Source organism: Harmonia axyridis, chromosome 2 (genome assembly GCF_914767665.1).
Source record: "Harmonia axyridis chromosome 2, icHarAxyr1.1, whole genome shotgun sequence".
In the NCBI taxonomy this organism is placed as follows: domain Eukaryota; kingdom Metazoa; phylum Arthropoda; class Insecta; order Coleoptera; family Coccinellidae; genus Harmonia; species Harmonia axyridis.
In genome coordinates, this window is record NC_059502.1 from 56,580,048 (window position 1) to 56,607,121 (window position 27,074).

Below are 27,074 nucleotides of genomic sequence, written 5' to 3' on the forward strand. Positions count from 1 at the left end.
TGACCTAGACGAAGCGTGATAGGTAACATGAAACCTGTGTTTCGTTATCGCACAGATAAACAAAAACAAGAATGGAAGATAATATGATTTCATCGATGATTGTGCGATATAAATAGAGATTAAGGATGTAATGATTCTTTAGTTTATTATATTTTCAATAGAATCACAAAAAAAAAGGAACGATGATATGAAGTCAGGAGCTTCTGAGCTCTCGTCATTCGTTCGAAAATTGCAGCCTTGTAGACCACATAACTGTATATAAGCATATAAAGGGTGTTTTTTTTAGAGCTATAGAACTTTAAATTGAAATAAAACAATGATGGATTATTCGATTGACATGAATTTCATTTATCCGCAAGATAATCTTGTGGCATTACATTTTAAATATGATTTCTGGCATATGACCGCCACCGCTGGGTCCGTATTCTCGACAAGTGACAAGTGGAAAAAGTCATCGAAAATTGGACGTCCAGATTGGACTACATCCGAGCCTGGGACCGTATTCTCGACAAGTGATCTTTCAAAACGTATACGTTCATTCAGTGTAATTAGCACTGAAAGAACGTAGGTATACGTTTTGAAAGATCACTTGTCGAGAATACGGTCCCTGGCTCGGATGTAGTCCAATCTGGACGTCCAATTTTCGATGACTTTTTCCAACATTTGTGACCGTATATCGGCAATAACACGGCGAATGTTGTCTTCCAAATGGTCAAGGGTTTGTGGCTTATCCGCATAGACCAATGACTTTACATAGCCCCACAGAAAATAGTCTAGCGGTGTTAAATCACAAGATCTTGGAGGCCAATTCACAGGTCCAAAACGTGAAATTAGGCGGTCACCAAACGTGTCTTTCAATAAATCGATTGTGGCACGAGCTGTGTGACATGTTGCGCCGTCTTGTTGGAACCACAGCTCCTGGACATCATGGTTGTTCAATTCAGGAATGAGAAAGTTAGTAATCATGGCTCTATACCGATCACCATTGACTGTAATGTTCTGGTCATCATTGTTTTTGAAGAAGTACGGACCAATGATTCCACCAGCCCATAAAGCGCACCAAACAGTCAGTTTTTCTGGATGTAACGGTGTTTCGACATAAAATTGAGGATTAGCTTCAATTCAATTGCGGCAGTTTTGTTTGTTGACGTAGCCATTCAGAAGTGCGCTTCACCGCTAAGCAAAATAAAATGGACGTAGTGCGCGATACGTATTTCGCACAGAACCATTATTTTCGAAATAAAATTGCACTATTTGCAAGCGTTGTTCAGGCGTGAGTCTATTCATGATGAATTGCCAAACCAAACTGAAAATAAATCACTTGACAGCTGTTAAATCAGTCTCCATCTTGAACAGAAATGCCAATTTAAAGTTATATACCTCGAAAAAAAACACCCGTTATGTGGTCTCCAAAGGGGCCATTTGCGAACAAGCGCTCAAAATCTCTTGACTCATTGTTTTCTCTATTTTATATATGCTTGAATTTTTTTGATTCCGATTATGCTATTAGCATAAAAGCTTGTTATTCGTTATCATGAATCAGTCAAAAATTTTGAAAACGAAGCATCTTATGGAAAATGTTTCGAATATACCTAACGTTGATAGTTTTGAGGAGAGAGTCCATTATGCCAATTCAAGTTCCCACTTGACGGAGGTCAACTTTGGAATTTCAAATGGAACCCCTATTTTTTATTGCAGATTCGTATTCTTATGCAAAAACACACAAGAGTTTTGGACGAACCATTTCTCACGATTCGTCACAGATGGCCCTGCAGTCGAATTTGAATTTTTCGTCTAAACGACCTTAAGAGCAATTACCACCACACGGTTTTTCGCGTATCAGTCAAACTTTGGTACCCATTCATTTCCCCTCTGGCGCTCCTGCGATGACCAAACTTTGTAAAGGGTACCTACTGGGTGTCAGGGCCCCCGCAAGGGACATCAAAGCTCGCATGCGGAACATATTTTGGCGCCCCTTAAAGGGGGGGAGGTGAAGAAAAGCATTGCTGGATAATCGGAAAAAAATGTTTAAGTTTTGTTAAGAATTTAGTGTAGAATGGTTGAAAATCTATCAGCAACCTTCATTGCCTTAAGAACTTTATAGTGTCAGTTGTTACATAATACATTTCAAATGTATGTTTCAAAACTTAAGCTTTATTCTTCTCTAAATTATTCATAAAGCCATAAACATTTGATTAGGATAGATCCAGAAATTGAATGGATGTTTTTCTAGATTTGGCCGCTGCAAATTCTTTTATAATATTATCAATCCATCAATTTTATCGAGTATCTCTTGCTGTATATCTGAGATTGCCAAACCGGAAAATCTTTCTTATGACATGGTAGACTTCAAATAGTTTATAATTATTTTTAATTTAGTGAATGATCCCTCACCAGAAGCAACAGACACAGGAAAAGTGAGAAGGATTCTTAAGGCAATATTAAGATTCGGTAGAGAGGAAGTTAGATTATTTTCAAAAATAAATTGTAGAATTTCAAGAGGATTTAACGCTTCAGGTAATGAAAACAATCTTAGGGCTTTTATCTCGTTAAATATAGTATATAACATTACTAGCAAGGTAAGAGGGTTTTTACTGGCGAATGGAGGATATAATTGACGAGCCGCAGGCGAGTCAGTTACCTCCTTGAGCCTGTAAAACCCGTTACCTCGCGTGTATTGTTTTATATTTTATTTGTTTCTCATTTGTAAAAAGGTTAGATAAATTCCAAAAAAAACTAAATAATTTGTCTCAAGTGTCGTAAGCTATCATAGACATAAGTCTATGTAAGCTATGGAAGCGTTGCCATGAACATGTCTGTTTATTTTTCTTTACATTTGTTTTGGCGAAAACGAGAATGAATGTACCAAAAGAAATTATTGAGGCAGCCAGTAATGTAGCTTCAAGTTTATTACCTGCAAAATCAGCTTCAAGGTACGAGCGAGAATACGACGACTTCAAAAAGTGGCAAAACAAAAATAGTGTGATTGGGGTATAACTGAAGATGTTTTGTTGGTCTACTTGAATCAACTATCAGCTAGATTCAGCCCTAATACTTTATGGGGGAAATGGTCTATGCTGAAAAGCTGCTTGGAAATGAAAGAAACTGCACCTGTTCGCAGGTTTGTTTTCCTTTGAAAATTTATTGAAAAATATGACGTTTAGTTGTCATTTGCAGATTTCAAAAGGTAATAGCGTTTCTGAAACGAAAAAATGAGCGTTATACGCCAAAAAAGGCCAAGGTATTAAGTAAAGAAGAGGCTGAACAATTTCTTTTACATGCTCCTGATGACCAGTGGTTGCTGGCGAAAATTGTAACAATATTTGGGATTTTTGGATGTTGTCGATGTGACATACCGACATGGAAAGTGCATTTCCCTTAATGCTGGCCAGCACACTATTGATGGTATCCCAAAGCAAATAGCGAAATATTTAGGTTTGAAAGACCCAGAGTTATACACCGGCCACTCTTTCCGCAGAACTGGAGCCACTATGGTTGCGGATTCGGGTGGAGATATTTTAGCACTAAAGCGTGCAGGAGGGTGGAAGAGCACCGAAATTGCGATGAGTTATGTAGATGATTCGGTCAACAAAAAAATCGAAATGTCTAGCAAATTATTTGGTTGTACGGAGAGTACAAATGTTCTGCAGTCCTCGAGTTCAGCAGTTTCTGAGTCAACAGATGGTTCATCATCATCAGTATCAACTTTCATCATTAAAAATCTGTGTTACTGGAAATAACAATTGTACCATGATTTTCAACATATATGACGATAAAACAAAATTTTCTAATGTAAATAATACAACTAACTTGTAAAAATTTTGCAAGTCAACTGTCAGTTTTACAAGTTAGTGACTTGATAAAATAAACTTTCTTGATTAATATTGTGTTTTTGGAAACTGACGTTTACAAATGAGAAACAAATAAAATCATTTTCTTTCACGTCAGCTTTTTTTTCCTGATCAGTTAGCTTTTGTTGTAGAGCATGACAGCATTTTAATAGATATTCGTCATTTAAGAATATATCAAATAAAACAAAAACGTTATCGTAATCATATATCATATCAAACCTACTATTGAAGGAACTTAGTGTTTGATCAATTATTTTCAAAAAGAAATTTATTTTAAAAGCGATTTTTGGATCTTGAGGTGCCTCATCCGTGTGTTCATAATCGAACAATTTTGGTTTATACTTTCGTCTTACAGTATATAATGGAGAAAAACCTTGTTCTATCTCAAGAGCAGCCGCTAGTTTTCCAGCTTCCGCAAGATTTTCCTCGAAAACATTATCATATCCATAATTTTTGAAATGATCAACTAAATTCTTCAAATAGTTTTGACACACTTTAATGTCGCTACACTTTGCATCATTTTGCTTATAATAATTATCTGGAATGATGACTGAAACATCATACCAAATTATTATACTTCGAAAAAATTTTAAAGAATGAATATTCAATAAATGAGAACTTGCTTTATATCTAGTTTCTATGTTAAAAGTATCATTTTCTGCTATTTCTAAAAGACTACCACATATTTGAATAAAATGAAACTTTAGCATCAATTCTACTTGACCATCGAGTATCACTTAGGGGTTTTAGATGTAACTGAGGATCATGCTCTTTTATAACATTCCAATCTTTGTGTGGATGGAGAGAAATATATATTAAGTTCTTGTACAATATCAAAAGAGTCCAGTGTTTCATTTGAAACTTTAGCATCATCTCTTTCAGTTAAGTTTAAGCTGTGAGCAGCACATGGCGCAAAAAATGCCTAGGATTATCATCGAGTGTACGTTTTTGTAAACCAATATGTTTTCCGCGTATATTTGCCCAATTTTCAGACCCTTGACCTCTCATGATTTTAATATCTGAATTTAATTTCATTTTGTATCTGATAGCCTAAATAATGGGTCATTCTTAAAGAATTTGTTTGTGAGTTTTGCACTCGACTAATGTCGATCACAGAATCAAAAGATGAAATCATCTAAGACAGTTTTGAGAAGAACATTGAAAAGGTACTTACCATTTCATAAAATTTGATTTAATCCCAACAAAAAACAGTTAAACAAAACACAATACACAAACACAAATCTTCTCAATTTTTAATTATCTAAGTATTTAAATTCTTGACTCTCAAACGTTGCGAAATAAAATATATTATTTGGATAACGCCGTCTTTCGCTGTTATAGCGCAGCAACCAGATTTTGGTAGTTTTAAATATTCTGCGTAACTTGTAGTATTTTTCCTACATATGGTGTCGAAAGTTTCAGTAATTCCCCTGACTTAAGGCCGTCGTTTCGGTATTTATGATTGTTTATGTTTACCATGTGCGTGTGTATAGTGATAATCGAAGAAAGGGTGCCCGCCGTCCGATGCAGGTTGTCGGGTGCCCATAAAGAAATCTCGTGCCGACAAAGGGATAATTATTATCTATTTATTGATTTATTACTTACCCTGTCAACTTTTAATTGTAAGGTGAAATTTGATTTCAGGGTTAATACTGAATATATTTATTGTTTGTTATAGAATTGTCATAATGAGGTAACGTTTCGGGCAGTGCCCTTTTTCAAGCCTGTCTTTACAGGCTTGAAAACTTACTTACTTACTTTTTTCGATTTCAACATTGTATTGTCCTGTTTCCGCTAAGTTTTTTTCAATTTTGAACTCTTAATTTATTCTCTAAGAATCTCGAGCAAATCTCTTAGGATGTGTTTAAAACGTTGTGATTCTGTGAAGCTTTTTTTAAATCACTAAAAAATCAGTAGGTGTGAACACCGTAAATATTTTTTTCTTGCTCGATAAACATTAATTTCAAAGAACAAATACCTACCAAGAAAACAAAATTCAAAAAAAACTTGGAAACTTGACATAACAAAATCATTAAATTAAAATATGTAGGTATTGCTAGTATTAATCCAAATCAAATATTCTTTACCGAAAAATTTCATCATTTTCAGTTTCGGAGTTGTTCATTCGGATTTCGAAACGGCTGATCCGCGAGTACGAATCCTGTAACGGGATATTCGTTAAAATTGTTTTTCATAGATATTTTCATATTTTTTTCGTCACATATCGATATATTTCTTGTTCAATACTCAATGAATCAAGTTGTAATATTATTGTTTTTTTCTTTGATTCCATTTCGATTTTTATTTTCAAAAATAAACCTTTGAACTCAGACGAGAAAAAATGTAATTCCTAAAAATTTTACAGTTAAGATTTCAGAAGCTGTAAAATCTAAAAGTCGAATAATAAGAACTTTTAGAAAACTAAGAGAGCTATATTTTCATGAAATTTTTTGTGTAAAATCGGATACTGCACTGCATTGATCCTCGGACCTAGAGAATATGATCCATGGATTTTGAAAGCTATCGAGGAAATAAAATTTGAAAATATAATCTTTCAAAAATTTAACAACAATTAATCATGAAATTGAAAACATTGCTAGAACGATTCCAAATGAATTATTGCAGGATTAATTATGAAAAATTCTACGAATTCTATAAACGTAGATGTACTGATTTTTTATCGGAAACATTTTAGTAATACAACACTTCAAAATAAAACACTGAAAAAACATCAAAACAATTTTATATTATTTCAGAGTTTGGTCTCACAAAGTAAAGACAAAAATGACAGTTGAAGTATGAAATTTTTGGAGATTATAAATAAAAATATAATTCACCAATAGATTATTTTGTACATTAGTAAAAAAAAAATTAATATGTAAACATAGTGAACAAAATGGAAAATATTGTGATTCTTAAAATTTCAATAATAGATATAGGTATACCTATACATATTGAATTTTGTTCATTAAAATAAAAAATAATAAAAACATTAAACTAATATAATAATATCATTTTACAGCTGCTTATAACCAAAGCAGTTGATGCAGCCAAAATTTAATTAAAAAAAAAAAAAAATAGCACAGTAGACAATCCATATTAAGTCAAAAAGAAAATATTGAAATAAGAAATTATCGAAGATTATAAAAATATTATTGAAAATCAGATTTTTCCAGAATAGTCAACACAAACACAAGACATTAATAGTTGATAAGATAGAATTACTTACTTATATATAACATATAAAGGCAAAAATTCCGAATCTTCAAATTTCACTAATACATTACCATTAGGCGATTCTGCAGTATCATAACCTCGAGATGGTAAAATATCACCAACATTTCCTATACATGAAACTCGAATGGGAATCTTGGTTTTGATCAATATTCGATCAGAACCAGGACAGAACATCTGAGCGAAAGTGTGTGATCTTGAAAAACAAACGCCTTTTCCATGTTTGAAACCTCTACTTTTTCCAGCTAATCTCCAGTTGAAGTTATTTTTCATTATTGAGTCGATGTTTTCGACTTTTGTTCCGTGGTAAACCTCAATTATTCTATATTGCGATTGAGAAGTTTTAAGATCAAACGCTCTTTCCATGTAGGGATTGAAAACTACTTCTGCTTTTTCGCAGTACACTTCATTTTTAATTGATTCGAAGACAACTCCATCCTCTTTTAGTTCATATGGTTTTCCCTCGGAGGAAAAGCCTAACCATCGTGGCTTCTCATCAGGTAGATTCCATTCCCTTTCTGTTAACATTCTTATTTGATCGGGATTCGGATAATATTCTGGGTCGAATTGAGTACAAAGCAGATACAAAATTTTCTCTGGGGTATCACTAACACTTGTGCACATTATTTCTATCTTAAATAACTTGCCTTGGTTTGTTTTCTATAGTGTTTGAAGAATACCCAAGAGCGAAGCAGCCCTCGACTGGAATAAGCAATATTCGGGGTATTCCCCGAAATCACATTATGGTAGGTATATGAATCGAATCTACCTTCTTCTGCCTCGGACGGAGTAGTCTACTTATCGATTTTTTGGACTACTGCTCCTATTAAAGTAACATTCTATCGAACATAGAAATGTGCCTCGTATTGCAGTGTTTACTAAATTTGTATGTTTTTTAAGTAAGTACATACCTAGTATCGAGAACTTCAGGCATGCAACTTGCAAGTTTGAAGTTGGTGGCATTCCAGCTGAATAAAAACAGCTAGTAACCCTCTGAAAGCATGTGTGGCAATTTAATTACATTATTTTTTAGTGATTCGTTGCTAGGCAGAAGAAAAATTTGATCGAGTTGTTCATTCGTGCTCAAATTACTCAGAACATTTTTATTTTCTTGAAGATTGTAATATGCCGGCAAGAAATGATTATTGTTGTGTACCACAGTGGCCGAAAAAACATAATTGTAATGTTTTCGACAATAAAATTACTTCAGATTTCAAGTCTAACCGTCCTTACTTTTATTTAACTTGTTCTGTACATGTAACATATTTCAATAAATTCATGTTCCTTGAGGCCTTAGAACATAAGAGAAATGGAAATCACCTCGTAACTGATTTGTTTTGATGCCAACATTCGTCTCTCTTTGTCTGACGGGACACTATAGCAGTAGCGTAACATGATTTGATTAATTTCGAAATTATCAATTCATGCTCAAAAATAGTTTACAATGTGATTTAATCATAAATTCTTTCGTGTTTCAAAAGGGTCAATGTTTTTTCTCAGTTTAATGAGTTAGCCATTATGAAGTAATGAAAAAAGGAGTCCTGATAAAGCATCCAACAATCAAATCAGGACGCCTATGGCTCGCACACACAATCGGCTAGCTCGATTGTGATTGGTGACACTAAACTTCCATCTCTCTTGTATTCGGGATCGAGCACAAATGCTCACTTTCCATTCCTTAATCTATTTTCTAAGCTTGAGGCATAAGCTGCTTTCCAGTCAGGTGCGTGTCACCCCGGGGCTCGGCGCACTAGAGCTTTGAGCCCTTGCTATGAGTGGAACGCGCCAAAACGAAACTGTCAAATTCAACGAAAACAAACCAGCGTTCTACAGCTGTCTCGTACTTTATGCGAAGTAACGGTCTTCTTTCTCTCTCACACCTGTCAGGGCTCGAAGTCCAGCAAATGCTTCAGGGGAAAGGGGAAGGTAACGCAAGGGCTCGACGCCCTGTTTACTGGAACACTACAAGTGCGCTTTGGTACGCTTCGGAGCTGTACCGAGGAGCTCCTGACGTTGGCCGGAAAGCACCCAATGTATAAAGAATGGACCGTCATTTACAGCATGGATTTATGGATGTTGCTACTGTAGTCTGATTTGAGGATATTACAGGTTGCGTATATTGAGCGCTCAAAGTGGAGAAGTACCTTGATAGCAGATGGCGCTGAACCATTACCTCTAGATGGCGCAAAATAAAACGTTCAGTAGCGCGGTTGAAAAATGGTGGCATAACATTGGCAATAATTCTTATGATTAAGTTAACACCGGAGGAAATGTTTTGGGCATGAAACTATAATTTTTTAAAATATAATATATAATATATTTGTATAGATTCATCCAAACAATTTTTCGCATAATCCTTGATAAAGATCCCATCTTTTTATATAAAGATGTTAGTATAGAAAATTTACATTGGTTCTTTGAAATTCATCTTGCATTTTCCATTTGGAATTTTTCCGTTGACTGAGGTTGATTTTTGTGTAACAAGCTCAGCCAAAAATTTACAAAGTTTAAAATAAAGATGATATACTTTTAGAGTAGATCTAGATTTTAGATCTAAAGAATTAAAATATTGTCTCTTCCATATACTATGCTTGAGGTAACGTTCAAATTATTTGAAATCAAAGTACCTATGCTTTGATTCTCATCAAAACAAATACTCATGCAAATCGTAATTTAAAATGCACAATGATTCATAAAAACGTTATTCTTTTTCCTTATATTTATTTTTAATGATAAAATATGAATACTTTTTAAATAAATCACTGAAAGACATCCTTTTTCCTTGTGATAATCCTTTGAAGAAAAAGTCTATATGGAAAAGTGTTTTCACTAACTGTTCTTGCAGTTCTTCATCTCCACAAATCATCAACAACCATACCAATTCCATAAGTGTTGTACTGCATGATGTATTAACAGCTTTATTGTTCACATTTGAGATTGAACTTGAAATCCAAGTGTTCAAATTCAAACATAAATTGTGTCAACAAATTAAAAGGCACTAAAGAAATCCTATATTTCCCATTTCTCACATCATTATAATTTCGTACAGATTGACACTCATCTGACATAGTTATGCTTATGTTGAATGAAGGAAAACCCATTATTTTGAAATCATATTTATACCTGCTAGTTGTTTTACATTGATAATGTAAAACAGCAAACTTAAGATCTTGACCGTTTTCATAATATAATTTCAAAATGAAAATATCATCAACATAAAGAAATAAATAATCTTTAAAATCCTTATTTGAATGGTGAGCATAAGTGTTGTCTTGCTGAAGTAACACATCCATATGTTCAGCCTTCAAATGTTTTTTGAGATCACCATCTAATCCTCTCCATTGGCAATTTAGAGTCACACATTCTATTTCAATATACTCACAAAAAAGTTCATGCTCCTGAACAAGTTGGGCTTTACCAATAAAAGAGCAACCAAGCAATTGATTTACACATGGATAATCGAGATTGGAGGTGAAGCTTTCTAGGGTGAAATTTCGTCCACCTGAAACAAAAACAAATATCAACTTCAGGATTCATGGGATTGCACAATATTTTCCTTGTTTTTCCATTAAGCAGCCAGTTTATCTGAATCTAAACAACTGTAAAATCAACTCGATCAAAAATTGAGCAGAACTCATGGACCAGCACCTTTTTTTGATCAACTCACCTAAAAAGTTGCCCCGACAAATAGGACACATATTAACTCTTTTTGAACAAATCTCACAGATGTTATGTCCAGTTTCACATATGAAGATTGGTGGTCTTATATATTCACGGCAAATAGGACATTCCAATGATTGTAGTAGTTGTTGATTAAATTCATTTTTCTCAGGATCCACTGCTTTTGTGACATTGAATGTTAATATTAACTCATTAGGGTGACTCAACATACTTCTATAATGATTTATATCTATTTCGAAGCCCTTTTCTGGTTTATTCAAATAATTTTCACAGAATGGTAGTACACCCTTATGCTGTATAATCACAGGATTGGTCATTTTTTCTTTGTTAATTTCTATTTGACAAAGGAACGAATCACATAATTCTGGTGCAAAATCACCCATAATAAAACATAAATGTTTATTCATTTCATGATTGAAAATCAATGAAATTATGATAACCCTTCCCATTAACTCCCAGAAAATGGTCTTATTTTGAAAATTTTGAGTTATTTCAATCTTAGGTGGGCTACTAAACATATTTTTATGTTTTCGTTTTATATGTTCTCCCAACTGAAGTGGTTGATCAACCCAAGAACATGTACTCTGGAAATAAGCATGTGAAAGGGGGCAAACAATAATGTTGAAAGGGCAAGTGTTTTCATGACATTCAATAGAGCCCCATTTTAACGTAACTTTACATCCAAAGGCTTGATAAGAACAGGGAAAAGTTAAATGCTTTGCAACTTCTTCAAAAATTATCTGCCTCTCTAAGGATGATCCTTCGTTTTCACTTAATATACCTTCATATGTACATCTACCACATATACTTCCAATAAAATCATTATGATAAATTGGAGCCACTGATAAGGGCTTATTGCAAATTGAACATTTCAGGAGATATTTTTCTAACGATTTCTCCATCATAAAAAACTGTTGCCATAAAAAGTCATTTCTGAAAAATAAAAATAATATTTGGGTATCAGAGAACCTGTCCACCTGTCAAGTGAATTAATCAAAGCACAGAATTAAAAAATAATATCTAGTCCATAGACATGATATCATGTGATATTAGGTCTATGATCTAGTCAAATATTCTGTGGTACGCAGAAAATAGTAGTAGAGAGGGCAGTAGGGTAATTAATAACTTGTATATAAATGAAAACTATTATATTTCCTTCGATATGTGCTCTGATGAAATTTTTCTCAAGATAATTTTGAAGACTAGAATATGGTATTACTGGTAGTTTCTATTTTTTTCCGTAAGTAGCGCTATTTAATAAATTAGCAATATTTCCATCGAAACTACAGCTTCTGATTAATTTATTTTTGTAGGTGGCGCTATATATTGAAATAATCATATTTCCATGGAAACAAAACTATAATGGAATTTTATCTGAGCACCATAAAAAACGATGCTGAAATCAAATGAAATACTAATGAGTTCCTCAAAATCCAAGATGGCTCATTCCTTAAAAAATCGCCAGTTTTATCTCAGACCTCTTCGAGAGAGAGAGGACAGTGTGGACGCATCAGCTTTTCTAGACATCCGAGGTATAGTCAGTGAGGTGTATATTACATACTGTTAAGTAGGTATATCTCCATTTGAGAATGATAAAATACATGAAGGTTTTTCTATAGCAATACACTTACATGCTCATAATTTGTTTCACAATGGGATTCATTATGATACAGATTTTTAACGAATAGAAACCCATATTTTAAGTTTTACCTTTTATTTCATATGAACATCCAAAATTTAAACTCTATGGGAGGAAAGAATCATCTTGCCGTTTTAAAAGAGTCCATTGAACTGACTTGAATTGGTGGCTCTAGTGTAGCTAGGGTGGAATTTCATAGGAAACGTCAAAAAGTACTGATATAGATAAAGCAAGAAGTGAATAAGGATGAAAATGTGTTCGTCTTCTTGGGGTTACCCTTTGGTTATACTAGCACCATTCTAGAGAACCTTTATATATCCTGTTCGACAGTTCTAAAATAAGAGATTATTCTCCTTATTCCTCCATACTCAACTCCTTTGGTTTTTGTGACTATTCTACTGGCTGCTTGACTTGGATCCCCTTGATTTTCAGTAAACTCTTCAGTTATAAAATTCATCTTGTTTGTGTCGTTGGAGAGAAATTTTGCCTGCGTAATGGTGCTGAGGCTGTATTAGAAAACACACATTTAGTAGAGAGGTTCAGCAAAGAACGACGATGCTTTGATATTGATAGCTTATTCCACTAGGAAAACCATAAAAAACACTATGGTATTGCTCCCAAAGTGCCTTTTGATGTAGTTTTAGCAAATTGCCTGGAAAGTTGTTTCGCTTGACGTCGTGGGTATCTCGATTGATATTTGATTCAGGAAAAAGTTTAGGCTTACAAAATTGTAGAAAATTTAATTCTCTACTACTTTGATAATGAACGTTTTGGTCAAAAACTACTTAGGAAAGTCAAAGAATGCTGAGGTCCTTCTCCCCTCCTCAAGTTAGCACAGGGTCTTCGTGTTGACAAAGTGCACATCACCCCGAACAAGCTGTAGAAGTTTCATTAAGTTCGGAATTTTTTCAGCAGGCTCCACTTTTTTTGCTCTGTCTATTGGACTTAAGATCAACTTGAAATTAAAGACAATGCTTCGAATTGACATTGAATATTCAAATGCAAATTTTCATCTCGATCGAATATGCAATTTTGAAATCAACATAACAAAATTGCCATATTTACGAAATCCTTAGTCGAATTTCGTGCATTAACAAAATTAACTGTGGCATTGAGATTCGAACCTCCAAATTTCTATGCTTTTGCTTTCGAAGTTATCGAGTAAAGAGCCGGACATCAAATGGACGGATATGTGATCTGTGAGGTCCTTATCGTTTTCTACCTTGTCCGGTTCAAAATTGGAAAATTTCAGAGATTGTGACGAAATTGTAGAGTGATTGGTTCGGAGGAAAAACGCTCATAAATACATACATCATACATACGGTCACTCAATTCACATCAACTTAAAATATACAATTTGTATCTAAAAACACCTGTCCCATTTCAGGATTTTAGAATCACCAATCAAACTGAGAATGTCAACAAATGTTATTCCGCCATTTTTGACAACTGTAGTGACACCTGCATTTGCTATTCTGATATAATCTTGAAATGAATAATTGAGTGTTTGAGTTCCAAAGATTACAGACTGGACACTGGTACAGTACCAATTACATGATTTATTAAAAAAATTTATTTATCTAGTTACATCTCAAGATCGATTTGAGATGTTACTGAGAAGGCCATTATTAAGAGCTTAAAAATGTATATCTATATCTATGTATCTTGACTTGATGGTATCTTCATCTTGTCAACCTAAAAATAAAGGAGACTGCAAGCTAAATTCACAGGTTCTCAAAAATTCGTTTTACAACAATAACTTTGCTATAACTATAATACAAAATGATCAAAATATAATAAATAATATTCCTCAATAGCAATCTAAATTGCTAAACTTCAAAGACATCTAGTACTTTTTAGTTTGTTGATTTAATAATTATAAATAAATAAGACAACATGAATGAATGGTGGAAATTATTGAAAAACAATGAACGAAATTGGAAGTGTCAAATTTGTACAAAATATTTATCCGTTTTTCCAATATATCAACTTCCTTCTGACGATAAGGAATTTGTTTGTGGCAGATGTTTAAGAAGAAGTAATCAAGGTACCAGAAGTTTAAACATAGAAACGAGTAATTCACAAACCTTATTTGAGAATATCGCTGGGTTTCTTGCATTTCCATGTTCTTATGATGTTTTTGGATGTAAGGAAGAGCTTGAAGTCGCCAAAGTTGTAGCACATGAGGGCTCTTGCCCTTTCAGAAATGTTAAATGTCCTCTTAATAAAATTCACCAATCCCTTCTGTCACTTGAAGAAGTATGCGATTGGAAGGGTAGTAGCGATGATTTGGCTCTTCATATAAAAACATATCATAAAAATTATTTTCGTGAAGCTCGACAATTTTCCTTACATGACAATAAGACCTCATTCTATTTTATTGAAGATGGAGATTATATATTCATGGTTTTATTCATATACTTGCAACATGTGAATAAATATCTCGTTCCAGTTTATTCTACTCTGAATGAAATTGAATGTCGATATTTTCGATACCAGCTGGACGTACGTACTGATTCAAACTTTTCGGTTTCCTATCGAAAAGATTGGGTGGAAACCATACCTGACCAAATTTTAGAAGAAAGTTTTGATAAAAATGATATAATATTAGATGTTACATATCTGAATAATTTCCTCAAAACAGATCATTTCAATGTAGAATTGCTGATTAACAGAAAAATAAAAAAAAAAACGAAAACTTTGAAGATGAAGGTTCCACTTAATTCTGGAACTGTTTTATCAAGCAATAAATACATTTTAGACGAAGAAATACTTCATAAAATAGAATGTATGGTTTGTAAAGATTATATGGTACCACCAATATATTTATGCAAAGCTGGACACAGTGTATGTGATTCTTGCACTAAAATGATACAAACATGTCCCAGTTGTAGGGTTGAAATGACAAGTGAGTATCGATTATTTCTAAGGCTATAACCCTACATTAACACCACATTGTTCTAAAAAGTTTCCTTTACAATGTTTGGTTACATTATAAACTTACCACCATTTATTTGTTTGTCTTTTATAAACACTGACCGAATAATTGTTTCAAATAAATATTTGATTTGTTTGTGGCACTAGTTTGATTATGTATTCATGTAATAATTTCATGAAACTGTGTTTGTTGAGTAATGAAATAGTAGAAATGGATTTGTCTGTACATTTAAGAAATTCATGAAATAATAAGATTGGTCGATAAAAGAAGACTAACAAAACCCAGAAATGAATTGTTTCAAATGTTTGTCCGTCTGTACACGCTAATCTCCGGAACATAGATAGGTACTAGATAAAATGGTTTTCTACCTCCAAAGCAAACTCCATCCAAAAGCAAACTTTCATCTCGATCGGTTTGCAATTTTAGGAAAACTACATTTCGAACGACGATATTTACCAAACTCTCAGTTTCAAAGTTTTAAAAGGCATTCGTTGTCAGCAAGTAAAATCTCGTTGTTTGAGAGTTTGGGACCATTTCTGGTTCATTTATGGCAAAACTATAGAGCAATCTGTTTCGAGAACGAGCGCTCGAAAGGATTATGCAGGGTGTACCCTGAGCGGTTGACTATTGCCTAGTGATGAATGCAGGTTATTTCAGGAAAGTAGCTTGTTGTGTATCCTAAGACGGTTATTTTATAGTTTCGGAGATATAGGGTGATTCATGAAAATTGGCCTAAATTTCTGATATCCATAATTTGATAATCAGCAGTCTGATTCTGTTTAATGATTGTTGTTTTGTTCACTTCACACAACCCTTCAAAACGTTACATGAATTTTTAATATATCCAGGGCAGTAGTCAGATTATTGAGTTTTTTCCGTTAGACTTCGAAATCTAATTTTTTTTACACGTTTTAGAGGAATATCGTTATTGTCATGAAAAAATACAACATTCAGTGTGATTAATTCAATTTTTACTTCGAATGGGACACTTTTCAAAATAGTATCAAACGAAAGAATTCATGTCTTATGTAACTTTTTTAAAATACAGTCTTGTTTTTAATTCTTTCGTGATGATTCTGAAACCCTTTCCGAATGTTGTAGAACGCTGCGTGAAATATTGATTAGAAACTGTGAATGCTTTTGAAACTAGGAATTAAAATGACATAACCATCCTGGAAAATGTAAACTGTGAGTTTTTTGCTTCATAGCAAGAATAAATATTGAAAATTAAATCTTTGAGAAAATTTAAACCTATTTATTTAATGGTGGCCTGTGCCATGGCCCATCCGCCCATGGCCATCAAGTTCACCCCATTTAACTTCTATCGATATATGTCATTCAAAACACTTCACGAGTTCAGTTGCTGCACGTCTGCACAGGCAAAAAAAAAACTTGATGCGCAGATGTAAGAGACAACTCGATATGATTAGAAGAGCAATTAATAATATCTTGTTGAGAGCTAGGAAATGTGTAGAAATTGAAGGACTTCATTTCCGAAATTTATTTTTATATTTCTCTTCCAATAATATGTTATGAATTGAAATAAACAGGTTTAAATTTTGGTGAACAGCAATTGAACTCAAAGTTCACATTTTCCAGAATGGTTAAGTCGTTTTGTTTCAAATTTAACTTCTAGTTTCAATAGAATTTACAGTTACACTCAGCAGATGCTGAGGGTTTTCGCATGAAAAAAAAATTTGAAAAGAAAGCTAGAATATATAAAATTTCATGTGATAACAGTCAAAAGGAAAAAACTTAATAATCGGAATACTGCCCTGGATATATTGAAATTACATGAAACGTTTTGAAGGGTTGTATGAAGTCAACAAACCCACAAAATTTAAACTAAATCGGACTGCTGATTCAAAAGTTATGGATATCAGAAATTTAGGCCAACTTTCATGAATCACCCTGAATCTCCGCAACTAACAGTCTTAAGATACACAACAACAGAGCCGTATAGTTACCATTGCGCCTGTGGAAATATAATAGACAGCGCCCCCTCCTTTTCGAAGATTTTTTTCAACCATTATAGTTTTTATAGTATTTTTTTGTTCATAATTCCAGTCATATATTTACGTTTTGCTAATCTTGTGATTATTTAATGCTCAGTACGGAAATTCTAGGGAAGGCTAGCAATATTTTAAATGCTTTCAGATTTTTCTGCATCACTCATTGCGTTGCGTATATATAAAACCGAGTTGTGATCTTTCAAATGATTTCGCCTGGTGCTCCAATATTTTTTCTTTTGAAAAGAAGTTTCGTGCGAGTATTGTTCTAACCATATAAAAGTCAAGCAGAAAATCAAAAGAAAAACATAACATAATATTTCAGTGGAAACAAATCCAATCGAAGGAAGAAATAAAATCGGAGACGAAATAACTCCATAGAAAACATAGAAAATGTTATCTACCGTTGGAAAAACATAGCTAACGGAATAAAAATGACAGCCATAGCAAATCTACAGCCACAAAAAAAAAACAATACCAATCATTGATGATAGGAAAAATATTTGCACTTATAGATGAATGAATAGCGCATAAGACCTTCAACTCTGAAGAATATAAGAAAATTGATACACTATGTAAAATAAAAATAAAGCAAGCTAAAGAAAAATGATTCGAAGAACAATGTGAGGCGATAGAAGAATACCAAAAGAAATACGTGAGGTTTAATACACATAAGAAAATAAAAGAGCTATAACAGGGACATATAAAAAATCTATTTTTGGTCGAGAATATTTGGAAATTGAACTTGAAAAAGAGCTTGGTAATGAGTGCCAAGAAATAATTAGGCAGGAGATTATCTTAATGCAGATAGGCTGTGTGAAAAGCAAAAAACGGTAAAGCGAGTGAGATAAATTTTCAATAGTTACTTAAACTTAATACCGAATGCCATGTGAAACTTAAACTTTTGATGATTTTTATAGTTTGATAAGAAATATCAATGAATCGAAAAATTTATATACACTGTGTCCGTAAAGTATTGAACGAATTCATGTTCAGCTAAACAGACCATTTTAAGAAATAATCCTGAAACACGTCGATTTTTTATTTTAATTTACCGTATTTTAAAATAATAATGTAATATACAGGGTGAATCACTTTCGAGTAATGACGTCACCGTCATTTTTTTCAAATGGAACACCCCCATTTTGTCTCAATTTTCCGATTACTCTAGCTGAGCTGAGTATGTATCACAAGTTTATTCCAATTGGTACAGGGTGGACAAAAATACAATAATTCTGTGTGTGCTCATAAAGTAACGCGTAACATTCTTTATTAGTTAAATTAACAATATTATCAAAAATACTTATTGTCTTGCGGCAATTGGTTTGAATGTAACATCCTGTAGTTTGTTACATTTTTAGATTGATAAAAATGTATAAAAATAAGAAATAATTTCTTTCATATTCTGTCTGCTAGACCACAAGTACCAAACATGTTTGGAAACAGCTCATTTTTATCTGAAAATGTAACAAACTACAGGGTGTTACATTCAAACCAATTGCCGCTATACAATAAATATTTTTGATAATATTGTTAATTTAACTAATAAAGAATGTTACATGTTACTTTATGAGCACACACAAAACTATTGTATTTTTGTAAACTCTGTACATGTGATACATTTTTGGTATCAGCTCAGCTCAGCTAGAGTAATCGGAAAATTGAGACAAAATGGGGTTGTTCCATTTAAAAAAAATGACGGTGACGTCATTACTCGAAAGTAATTCACCCTGTATATTAGATTATTATTTTAAAATACGGTAAATTAAAATAAAAAATCGACGTGTTTCAGAATTATTTTTTAAAATGGTTTATTTAGCTAAAAATGAATTTGTTCCATACTTTACGGACACAGTGTACCCAAAGATTAATCTTTGCAGTGTACCTATTATATGTTAATGTGGAAAGGCTAACGAGGGGATTGTTCATAGAAGCACTCCTCTTCGAGGGTAAGTCCTTATTCTTTTTCCTTGTTTTATAATAGGTTATATATTTTCGAAAGGGAAAAAAGAAGTTATGAACACTTTGCATTTCTCGCCATTTTCCAATTTTCTCTTATAGCTTGAAAACAGTTGAATTTATGAGCTTGTGTTTTGACCAAATCAATTCTCTCAAAAATTGAGCCCGAAAATGTGCCATTCATTTTTTGTAGCTCAAATTGTTGAAATTCAGTTTGTATTGTCATTATTCATCTACAAACAAAATTAAAACCCGTTAGCATTGGTTGCTACTGAAATATTCGTTTTTTTCTGGATTTCTGCTAGAGTTTTTATGGTGTTGATTATCAGCACCACAATTTAGTTTTCCATCACACTTGATTAGCCTAGGGACATACGCGTTGACTTAGTGTTAAAGATTCGAATCCGAAGTGTCTTTTTTTTAATTCACAATTTGCTTTTTATTGAGCAATCCTTGGATTCGGAATATTTTTCGAGCAGAAGGAAATGATATTGAATAACAATTGTGTTTTTCTCTCAATTCATTCCTTCGTATTTCCTTTTTTTGTCACCTGTTCCCAGGCCCGGTCTGGCTCCATTGGGGGCCCTCGGCTAGATGCTGATTTGAGGCCCCCCTTCAGAAAATAAGACGAGAACCTCCCCCGGCAGCGAAAACGTGCTCTTGAATAATTTTTAATTCTGAAGTTACACGCTTGTAGAGGGTGTTTTTTTTAGAGCTATAGAACTTTAAATTGCAATAAAACAACGATGGATTATCCGATTGACATGAATTTTATTTATCCGCAAGATAATCTTGTGGCATTACATTTTAAATATGATTTCTGGCATATGACCGCCACGGCTGGCTCGCATGTAGTCCAATATGGACGTCCAATTTTCGATGACTTTTTCCAACATTTGTGGCCGTATATCGGCAATAACACGGCGAATGATGTCTTCCAAATGGTCAAGGGTTTGTGGCTTATCCGCATAGACCAATGACTTTACATAGCCCCACAGAAAGTAGTCTAGCGGTGTTAAATCACAAGATCTTGAAGGCCAATTCACAGGTCCAAAACGTGAAATTAGGCGGTCACCAAACGTGTCTTTCAATACATCGATTGTGGCACGAGCTGTGTGACATGTTGCGCCGTCTTGTTGGAACCACAGCTCCTGGACATCATGGTTGTTCAATTCAGGAATGAAAAAATTAGTAATCATGGCTCTATACCAATCACCATTGACTGTAACGTTCTGGCCATCATCGTTTTTGAAGAAGTACGGACCAATGATTCCACCAGCCCATAAAGCGCACCAAACAGTCAGTTTTTCTGGATGTAACGGTGTTTCGACATACACTTGAGGATTAGCTCCACTCCAAATGCGGCAGTTTTGTTTGTTGACGTAGTCATTCAACCAGAAGTGCGCTTCATCGCTAACGTAGTGTGCGATACGTATTCCGCACAGAACCATTATTTTCGAAATAGAATTGCACTATTTGCCAGCATTGTTCAGGCGTGAGTCTATTCATGATGAATTGCCAAACCAAACTGAGAATAAATCACTTGACAGCTGTTAAATCGGTCGCCATCTTGAACAGTAATGCCAACTTAAAGTTATATACCTCGAAAAAAAACACCCTTTACAATGCAAGTCCACTAGAGTCTTCAACTACAGTATTTTCTAGAAGCCTTTCATAAACTTTTTGGTCCATAACTGCTTTCTTTATCTTTGGTGAAGTCTACCTTAACGTTTAAATGAAATAAACTTGCGAAAAAACATCTTTTCAAAAATTTTTTTTTGTTCAATTTTATTCAGCTGGGGGCCCCCTCGGCCGGGGGCCCTCGGCGATCGCCGACCTGCCGACCTGGCCAGACCGGGCCTGCCTGTTCCCCAATAAAATTCACCAACCTGATCCTATTCTATACATAGAGGTGTCTTGTGTTGCCTACATTCAAGGCGTGCAAGCCCTTGGGTAGGCAATACAATTTTCCTCTCTCTCGTTCATTCGTGAGATCTGTAAGCTTATGGGTTGATGAGAAGGAAGAAATGTTCAACTGTTACCCGTTAGGCGGATAACTCGGTCCACGGATCACGTTCCTTTGATATTTTCATTTAGTCCTAGCTGGCAGATATACCACTATTCAATGAAAGTGCTCGTAGTCAGGTCCAGCTTCTGCAGTTAGATATACTAAAGGGTTTACCAATTTTGAATAGCAGTCATCTTTTGCATTTGACAAGTAAAAACTACGCCATTACTAAAAATGGAACGACATACGCTTCAAAAATTCATTGAAATTGGTAAAATTCATTACAAAAATGGTGAAAATTTTGCAGTCACAGTTTGCAAAACAAAAGTACTTTTGGGTCTTCGTTTCACCTTCTCGGCAGACAAAAATCAAACTAGTGGAACCATTTGAGATGTTGGAACAAGTAAGTGAAGTGAAGAATCGAAACCGTGTACGTCGGTCAAGGAACAACTGAGGATATTTCTGTTGTAGCAGGTAATGTTGAAGAATATTTGTCGATACCTCGTCGATCTTGGGAATTAGGCATTCCGTAAACGACATTACACCATATAATGGATATTATCAAAGGGTTGAAAGATAAAATCTCAAGTGGAATAGATGAAATTTCAAATAAAACAATTAAACATACCAAAGACGAAATAATTAAGGTTATTACATATATTATTAATAACTCTCTCACAGAAAGGATCTTTCCCATCAGAACTTAAAATAGCAGAAATACGACCGAAATACAAAACTGGTGACCCTGAAGATTATGGAAACTACAGGCCCATTAGCATAATCTCATCATTTGCAAAATTGTTCGAACAGGCATTCTGCCAGCAAATAATGGAATTCTTCATATTATCAAAAAGATTACTTAGCCCAAACCAACATAGATGCCTGAAAGGAAAATGAACACAAACAGCAATATTCCAATTTATAAAAAGAATTATGGAAGCCTTCGAAAATTGTGAACTGGCATTGGGAATATTTCTGAACCTGTCCAAGGCATATGATTGTCTTGACCCAGAAATCCTCTACCAAAATCTAGAGCATTATGGAATACAGGGAAACTCATTAAGATGGATTAAATCCTATGTCTAGGTCTATGGACGTACGCAACAGGTAAAAATTCGGATAAATGGATCAGATATTAAATCTGAAGAACAGCAAATCAAGATGGGGATACCACAAGGCAGCGTAGCAGGGACAGTACCTAATGTTTCTAATTTATATTAACGACTTTAGTCAAATTTCTCTGATCGAGAACCGGAAAGAAATAACAAATGTTCACTATGTAGATGAAACAAACCCCCTAGCTGTACAACCATTATGGCCTGATCTCAAAAATCTAACTGAGAACATAATGCACTACACTGAAGAATGGTAAGAGAAGAACAATTTAATACTAAACAAAACGAAAACCAAGATGATATTATTCTATCCAATACATTCCAATAAAGAAAATCCTGGAAAAATCAACATAAAAAATCAAGAATTCAAGATATCAGAACATACAAAATTTCTTGGTACTTATACACATTGATGGTGATATGAAATGGAAAACACATATAGCAAACTTAGAAGACAAAATGGCATAAGAAAACAGAAACATTATACGGCTCATACATACAGGAATGTATTCTATTCATACATAGGAACAATGAATTATTTGAACAATACAAGAATCTGAAAGAAAGATATGAAACGAGAACCCAGAACTATAACTATCCCAAATATAGACTAACAACAACGCAACAACAAGCAGAATATACATGTCTAATATTATACAATCATCTACCAAATGAAACAAAGAACATCACAAACTACAAAATATTTAAGAAGACAATATTCTCGATGTTAGTGGATATGGAACCCTATTGCCTACAAGATTATTTAGGAAATAACAAGAAACAAAGAAACTTTGTTTGACACTATTTCATTTCATTTCATGTTGTAAACTTGGGACGATTCTGAAATAAAGAGTAGTTATTATTATTAGTATTTTGCATGGAGATTAAAGTTTTAAGGCTTCTCGGCTGTTCGATTAACACAAGAACTCAAGCCGCTCGTTTACCAGCAACATCATATCTTCGCTGATTTTCATTGAAAAATCATCTTCAGTGATCTGGCTCTTTCTTACCTTGGAGGCTACGTTAATAGGCAGAATTGTCGCATTTGGAGCTCGGAAAATCCAAGAATGATTTTTGAAAAGCCTCTACACCCTCAACGTACCTCTGTTTGATTCGATTTTTCGGTGGTGTGATTAGACCTTTCTAATTTGAAAATGAGGATGTCACAACTCTTACGGAGAATGGATTGCGCTACCGAGCTATCATTAATTATTTTTTATGGCCACATTGGAAGATATTGATGTATCAATGACGACTACCCAAATAAGCAACGAAACAATTTTGTAAGAAAAGTTTGCTGTTCGTGTTATTTCTAGAAGAGGTTATCACAATGGGCCACCGAGTTCTTGTGATTTATCATCTTCATACTTTATTTTTCCGGAGCCACGTGGAAGATGAGATATAAGCCAATGCTCCACAATAATCGATTCAAGATCTTAACGAAAAAATGATTTTTCTGAGAATATACTCGTTTTTTAATATCAAAATGGAATCTTTATATTGATTGCGAAATAATGGGTTTGTGGCTTGAGGACTGGGCGAATCAAACAAATCCTTATTGAATCGTCGACGTTTAAACCCCAAGCAAAGCTTTTTTAAAAACTTTTCTTTATATAGTATATAGCATAACCCTCGATATATATCTACCATAGAATGTAAATAATTAGAAAACACTTATTTCTTTCCACTATAACTCCACCGATGGACTCATTTCTTTGTTGTCCACCACCCTAGATAAGATAGAAGCCTATCTTTGTCTTTAACTGCTAGTGCTTGCTATTTTTCCCACTTGGTCAGCACTCGGAAAAAAATTACATGATAAATTGGTTGTGGATTTCGCGGCTATCAACGTGTTTAACGAGTTCTTTCGGATTTTTTCGGATGTCATTTATTTATTTTCGTTGTTCAGACAGTTCGAGAATGATCGACAATGGCCGAAATATACTGCTCCACAAGAGTTAGGGATAGCGTATTTTGAAAAGTATGTAATCTTCGAAAAAATCGATGTAAAATCATTTAAAACTCAATAACAACTTGAATCGATCCAATAAAAATCAGTATGAGACATTTCGTCAATCTGGTCTCCTTTTTTCTGAAGTTTGGTTGTTTGCATATGCTTCATGAATGTTCTTATTTTGAAATGGAGTCAGTTTATCAACGGCTTCGATTTGAAACGAGTTTTCTGAAAATGCCAAGACGTAAATCATCAAACGCTCATGCTAATAGGGCTATCGGAATGCTACAGGATGGCCTAACTCAGGTTGTAGCGGAAAGGCTCCAAGTGTGATATCTCGACTTTGGAATAGGTTCAGGGAGACAGGTTCCGTGTTGGAAAGACCAAGGCTTGGTGGGCGATGAAAAACAACACCTGCTCAGGATCGTTTCATCACCGTTTCGGAGAGAAGAACCCTACATCTACGTGTAGAATACTACGGAATATACTCTTCAAAATGCAGATGGGGTCTGAGTTTCCATCGAAACCATCAGACGACGTTTGAGAGAGGTGAATCTAGGTTCTAGACGTCCATTAAGAGTAGTTCCATTAATAAGTGACCATAAGAGTCAAAGACTGGAATGGGCAAGGCAACATATCAATTGGAACGATCATTGGCGTAGTGTCCTTTTCACTGATGAATCCAGATATGGACGATTTTCAGATTGTCGAAGAATAAGGGTATGGACAATCTCACGCATACCCCGTAATCGTCGCTATGTCCGAGGGGAAAGTGTTATGCTATGGGCCGGGATATGTTTCAACGGGCGCACAGATCTTACACTATAGGGAGTATGTCATTGACAATGTTGTGCCAAATTTTCACGCTGCTATTGGTGAAACTTTTCAATTTCTAGACGATAACGCTAGACCGCACCGTGCAGCCATAGTTGAGCGCGAATACTAAGCGCGAGGAGCTTAGTATTCTACATTCACCAATACCTCCGCACTCAACAGATTCGAATTGCATAGAACATGCATGGGATATGCTCCAAAGAAGATTAGATGATCATCAACCTACCCCAGAATCCTCAAATGATCTGAGAGAGCTTCTGCCCCGTTTATGGAACCAAATTCCTAAAGAAATGTTCAACAACCTCGTGTGTAGTATGCAAAGAAGATGTCAAGCTGTTATTGATGCCCGTGGAGGACATACATTGTATTGATAGTCTTAAAATGCTTGAATTCTCTGAGAATAAAATTTCGTTATTTTACTCGATTTTTCTTAACCGTATACGCTGCAGACCTACATGATAAAATTAATTTTATTTCCTGCAACTTGAAATCATATCAATATGAATTTTCATCACAAATATCTCATTTAAACTATATTTTTTTTGCAATTTAAGTCAAGATCCCTAACTCATGTGGAGCAGTTCATTTCCAGATTCCTCGGCATCGCTCGTTACGAGACGTAGGTATACATAAAAACCGAGTTGTGATCTTTCGAATTATTCCGCCTAGTGGTCCAAAATTTTTTTTTTTTATATTTTTGGGCGCTATCAGACTTTGCTCCCGTGGCAAGTGCCACCTCTGCCACGCCCTAGATAAAACTCTGCTTTTAAATGAGACCTACGTTTAGATAGGTTTTTAATATATTTATTTTCAACAGGAATTAGAAATTATCAATTGGAAGACTTGGTGGAGAGCATAGACTATCATTGTAGAAATAAAAAATTGGGATGCAGCGTTCCAGTTCCACTGCGAGAGTTCAAGAGACATGAGCAAAATTGTGAATACACCGCTAAAGATTGTATTATTGGGTGTCCATGGCATGGGAACAATATTCAGATGCTTTCTCATTTGCGGAAGGAACATGAACTGCTGGATCTGGATGAAGTAATTATTTTCAATATACGGTCTCAGAGGAGAAAATTTCTCAAGATTGTCATTTACAATGGTCATATATTCGAATTTGTTGTTATCTACGGCATTTCGTTTCCTTTTATATTCAGTTTACATTGTTTGAGCTACCATCTCAAATATAAGTATGAAATACATCTTCTCGATAAGTCTGAAAATAATCTCGATATGATAGTGAATAACTTATGTCCTATGCTAGACGTTACCTGCGAAAAATATATCGATGTGATAGCAGATGATGTCAAAATACCTTTTAAATTGATACAACATTTAATTGACGACAATAGTGAGCTATCTTTGAAACTGACGATTACAAATGTTAAAAAGTAGAAGAAACTGTGACTGGCTATTGCTATAGTCTTGTATTTTGTTGTTGTATTGAATTTTGTGAAAACTTTTCATTTAACTGTTTACATTCTGTGATTTATTGTGTCTAAGCGTTTATTTGTAACTATAGATGAACTTCTATATTATTTTTATATGAATTAAAGTTTTACATATATTGCACAACGCTTTATTCTATCCTTGACCACTCTTCAATTTGAAGGTCAACTTTTTTGCGCAAATGTTTGGAATTGGTAATGTTTGGATGGAAATGGCTACCCACTTGATTGGACTAGTAGGTTCAAGAAGAGGGGTCACCCGAAACTATTTTCAAGAAGAAAGTTCACTTGCTTTTCATATCTCAGGTGACTGACAAAATGTAAACATTCTGTAACTTTTTGTTAGAGAAGTGATAACTGATAAAGGATATAATCGATCCACTTTCTACAGCTGACAATTA

The 27,074-nt window shown here is 34.3% G+C and overlaps 3 protein-coding genes across 4 annotated transcripts; 1 reads left to right on the forward strand and 2 right to left on the reverse strand.

The window, feature by feature from the left end:
• Positions 1 to 6,586: 6,586 nt before the first annotated feature.
• On the reverse strand, positions 6,587 to 8,909 carry LOC123672582. The gene has a single exon (XM_045606741.1). The coding sequence runs from the start codon at positions 7,707 to 7,709 to the stop codon at positions 7,077 to 7,079; it is 633 nt and encodes a 210-aa protein (XP_045462697.1). The 5' UTR covers positions 7,710 to 8,909; the 3' UTR covers positions 6,587 to 7,076.
• Positions 8,910 to 9,789: 880 nt separating this feature from the next.
• LOC123672581 lies at positions 9,790 to 11,768 on the reverse strand. The gene is made up of 2 exons (XM_045606740.1): positions 10,753 to 11,768; positions 9,790 to 10,587 (listed from the first exon to the last, which is right to left on the reverse strand). Exons 1-2 carry the CDS (start codon positions 11,669 to 11,671, stop codon positions 10,004 to 10,006), a joined length of 1,503 nt encoding a protein of 500 aa, XP_045462696.1. The 5' UTR covers positions 11,672 to 11,768; the 3' UTR covers positions 9,790 to 10,003.
• Positions 11,769 to 14,081: 2,313 nt separating this feature from the next.
• LOC123672583 lies at positions 14,082 to 26,800 on the forward strand. 2 transcript variants are annotated; one of them, XM_045606742.1, is made up of 2 exons: positions 14,082 to 15,313; positions 26,040 to 26,800. In XM_045606742.1, the coding sequence occupies exons 1-2, from the start codon at positions 14,302 to 14,304 to the stop codon at positions 26,618 to 26,620; spliced, it is 1,593 nt and encodes a 530-aa protein (XP_045462698.1). In that variant the 5' UTR covers positions 14,082 to 14,301; the 3' UTR covers positions 26,621 to 26,800. The 2 variants fall into 2 exon arrangements, with proteins under 2 accessions (XP_045462698.1, XP_045462699.1); XM_045606743.1 differs by lacking the exon at positions 14,082 to 15,313 and adding an exon at positions 19,148 to 19,301.
• The last annotated feature ends 274 nt before the right edge of the window (positions 26,801 to 27,074 follow it).

What these genes read in the sequence shown, in the direction of transcription:
- LOC123672583 (XM_045606742.1), top strand. Translation starts at nt 14,302, where the DNA reads ATGAATGAATGGTGGAAATTATTGAAAAACAATGAACGAAATTGGAAG. An exon ending in TTGTAGGGTTGAAATGACAA is followed by an intron (nt 15,314 to 26,039) that starts GTGAGTATCGAT and finishes TATTTTCAACAG; the next exon opens with GAATTAGAAATTATCAATTG.
- LOC123672581 (XM_045606740.1), bottom strand. Translation starts at nt 11,671, where the DNA reads ATGATGGAGAAATCGTTAGAAAAATATCTCCTGAAATGTTCAATTTGC. An exon ending in TTGTCGGGGCAACTTTTTAG is followed by an intron (nt 10,588 to 10,752) that starts GTGAGTTGATCA and finishes TTTTTGTTTCAG; the next exon opens with GTGGACGAAATTTCACCCTA.
- LOC123672582 (XM_045606741.1), bottom strand. Translation starts at nt 7,709, where the DNA reads ATGTGCACAAGTGTTAGTGATACCCCAGAGAAAATTTTGTATCTGCTT.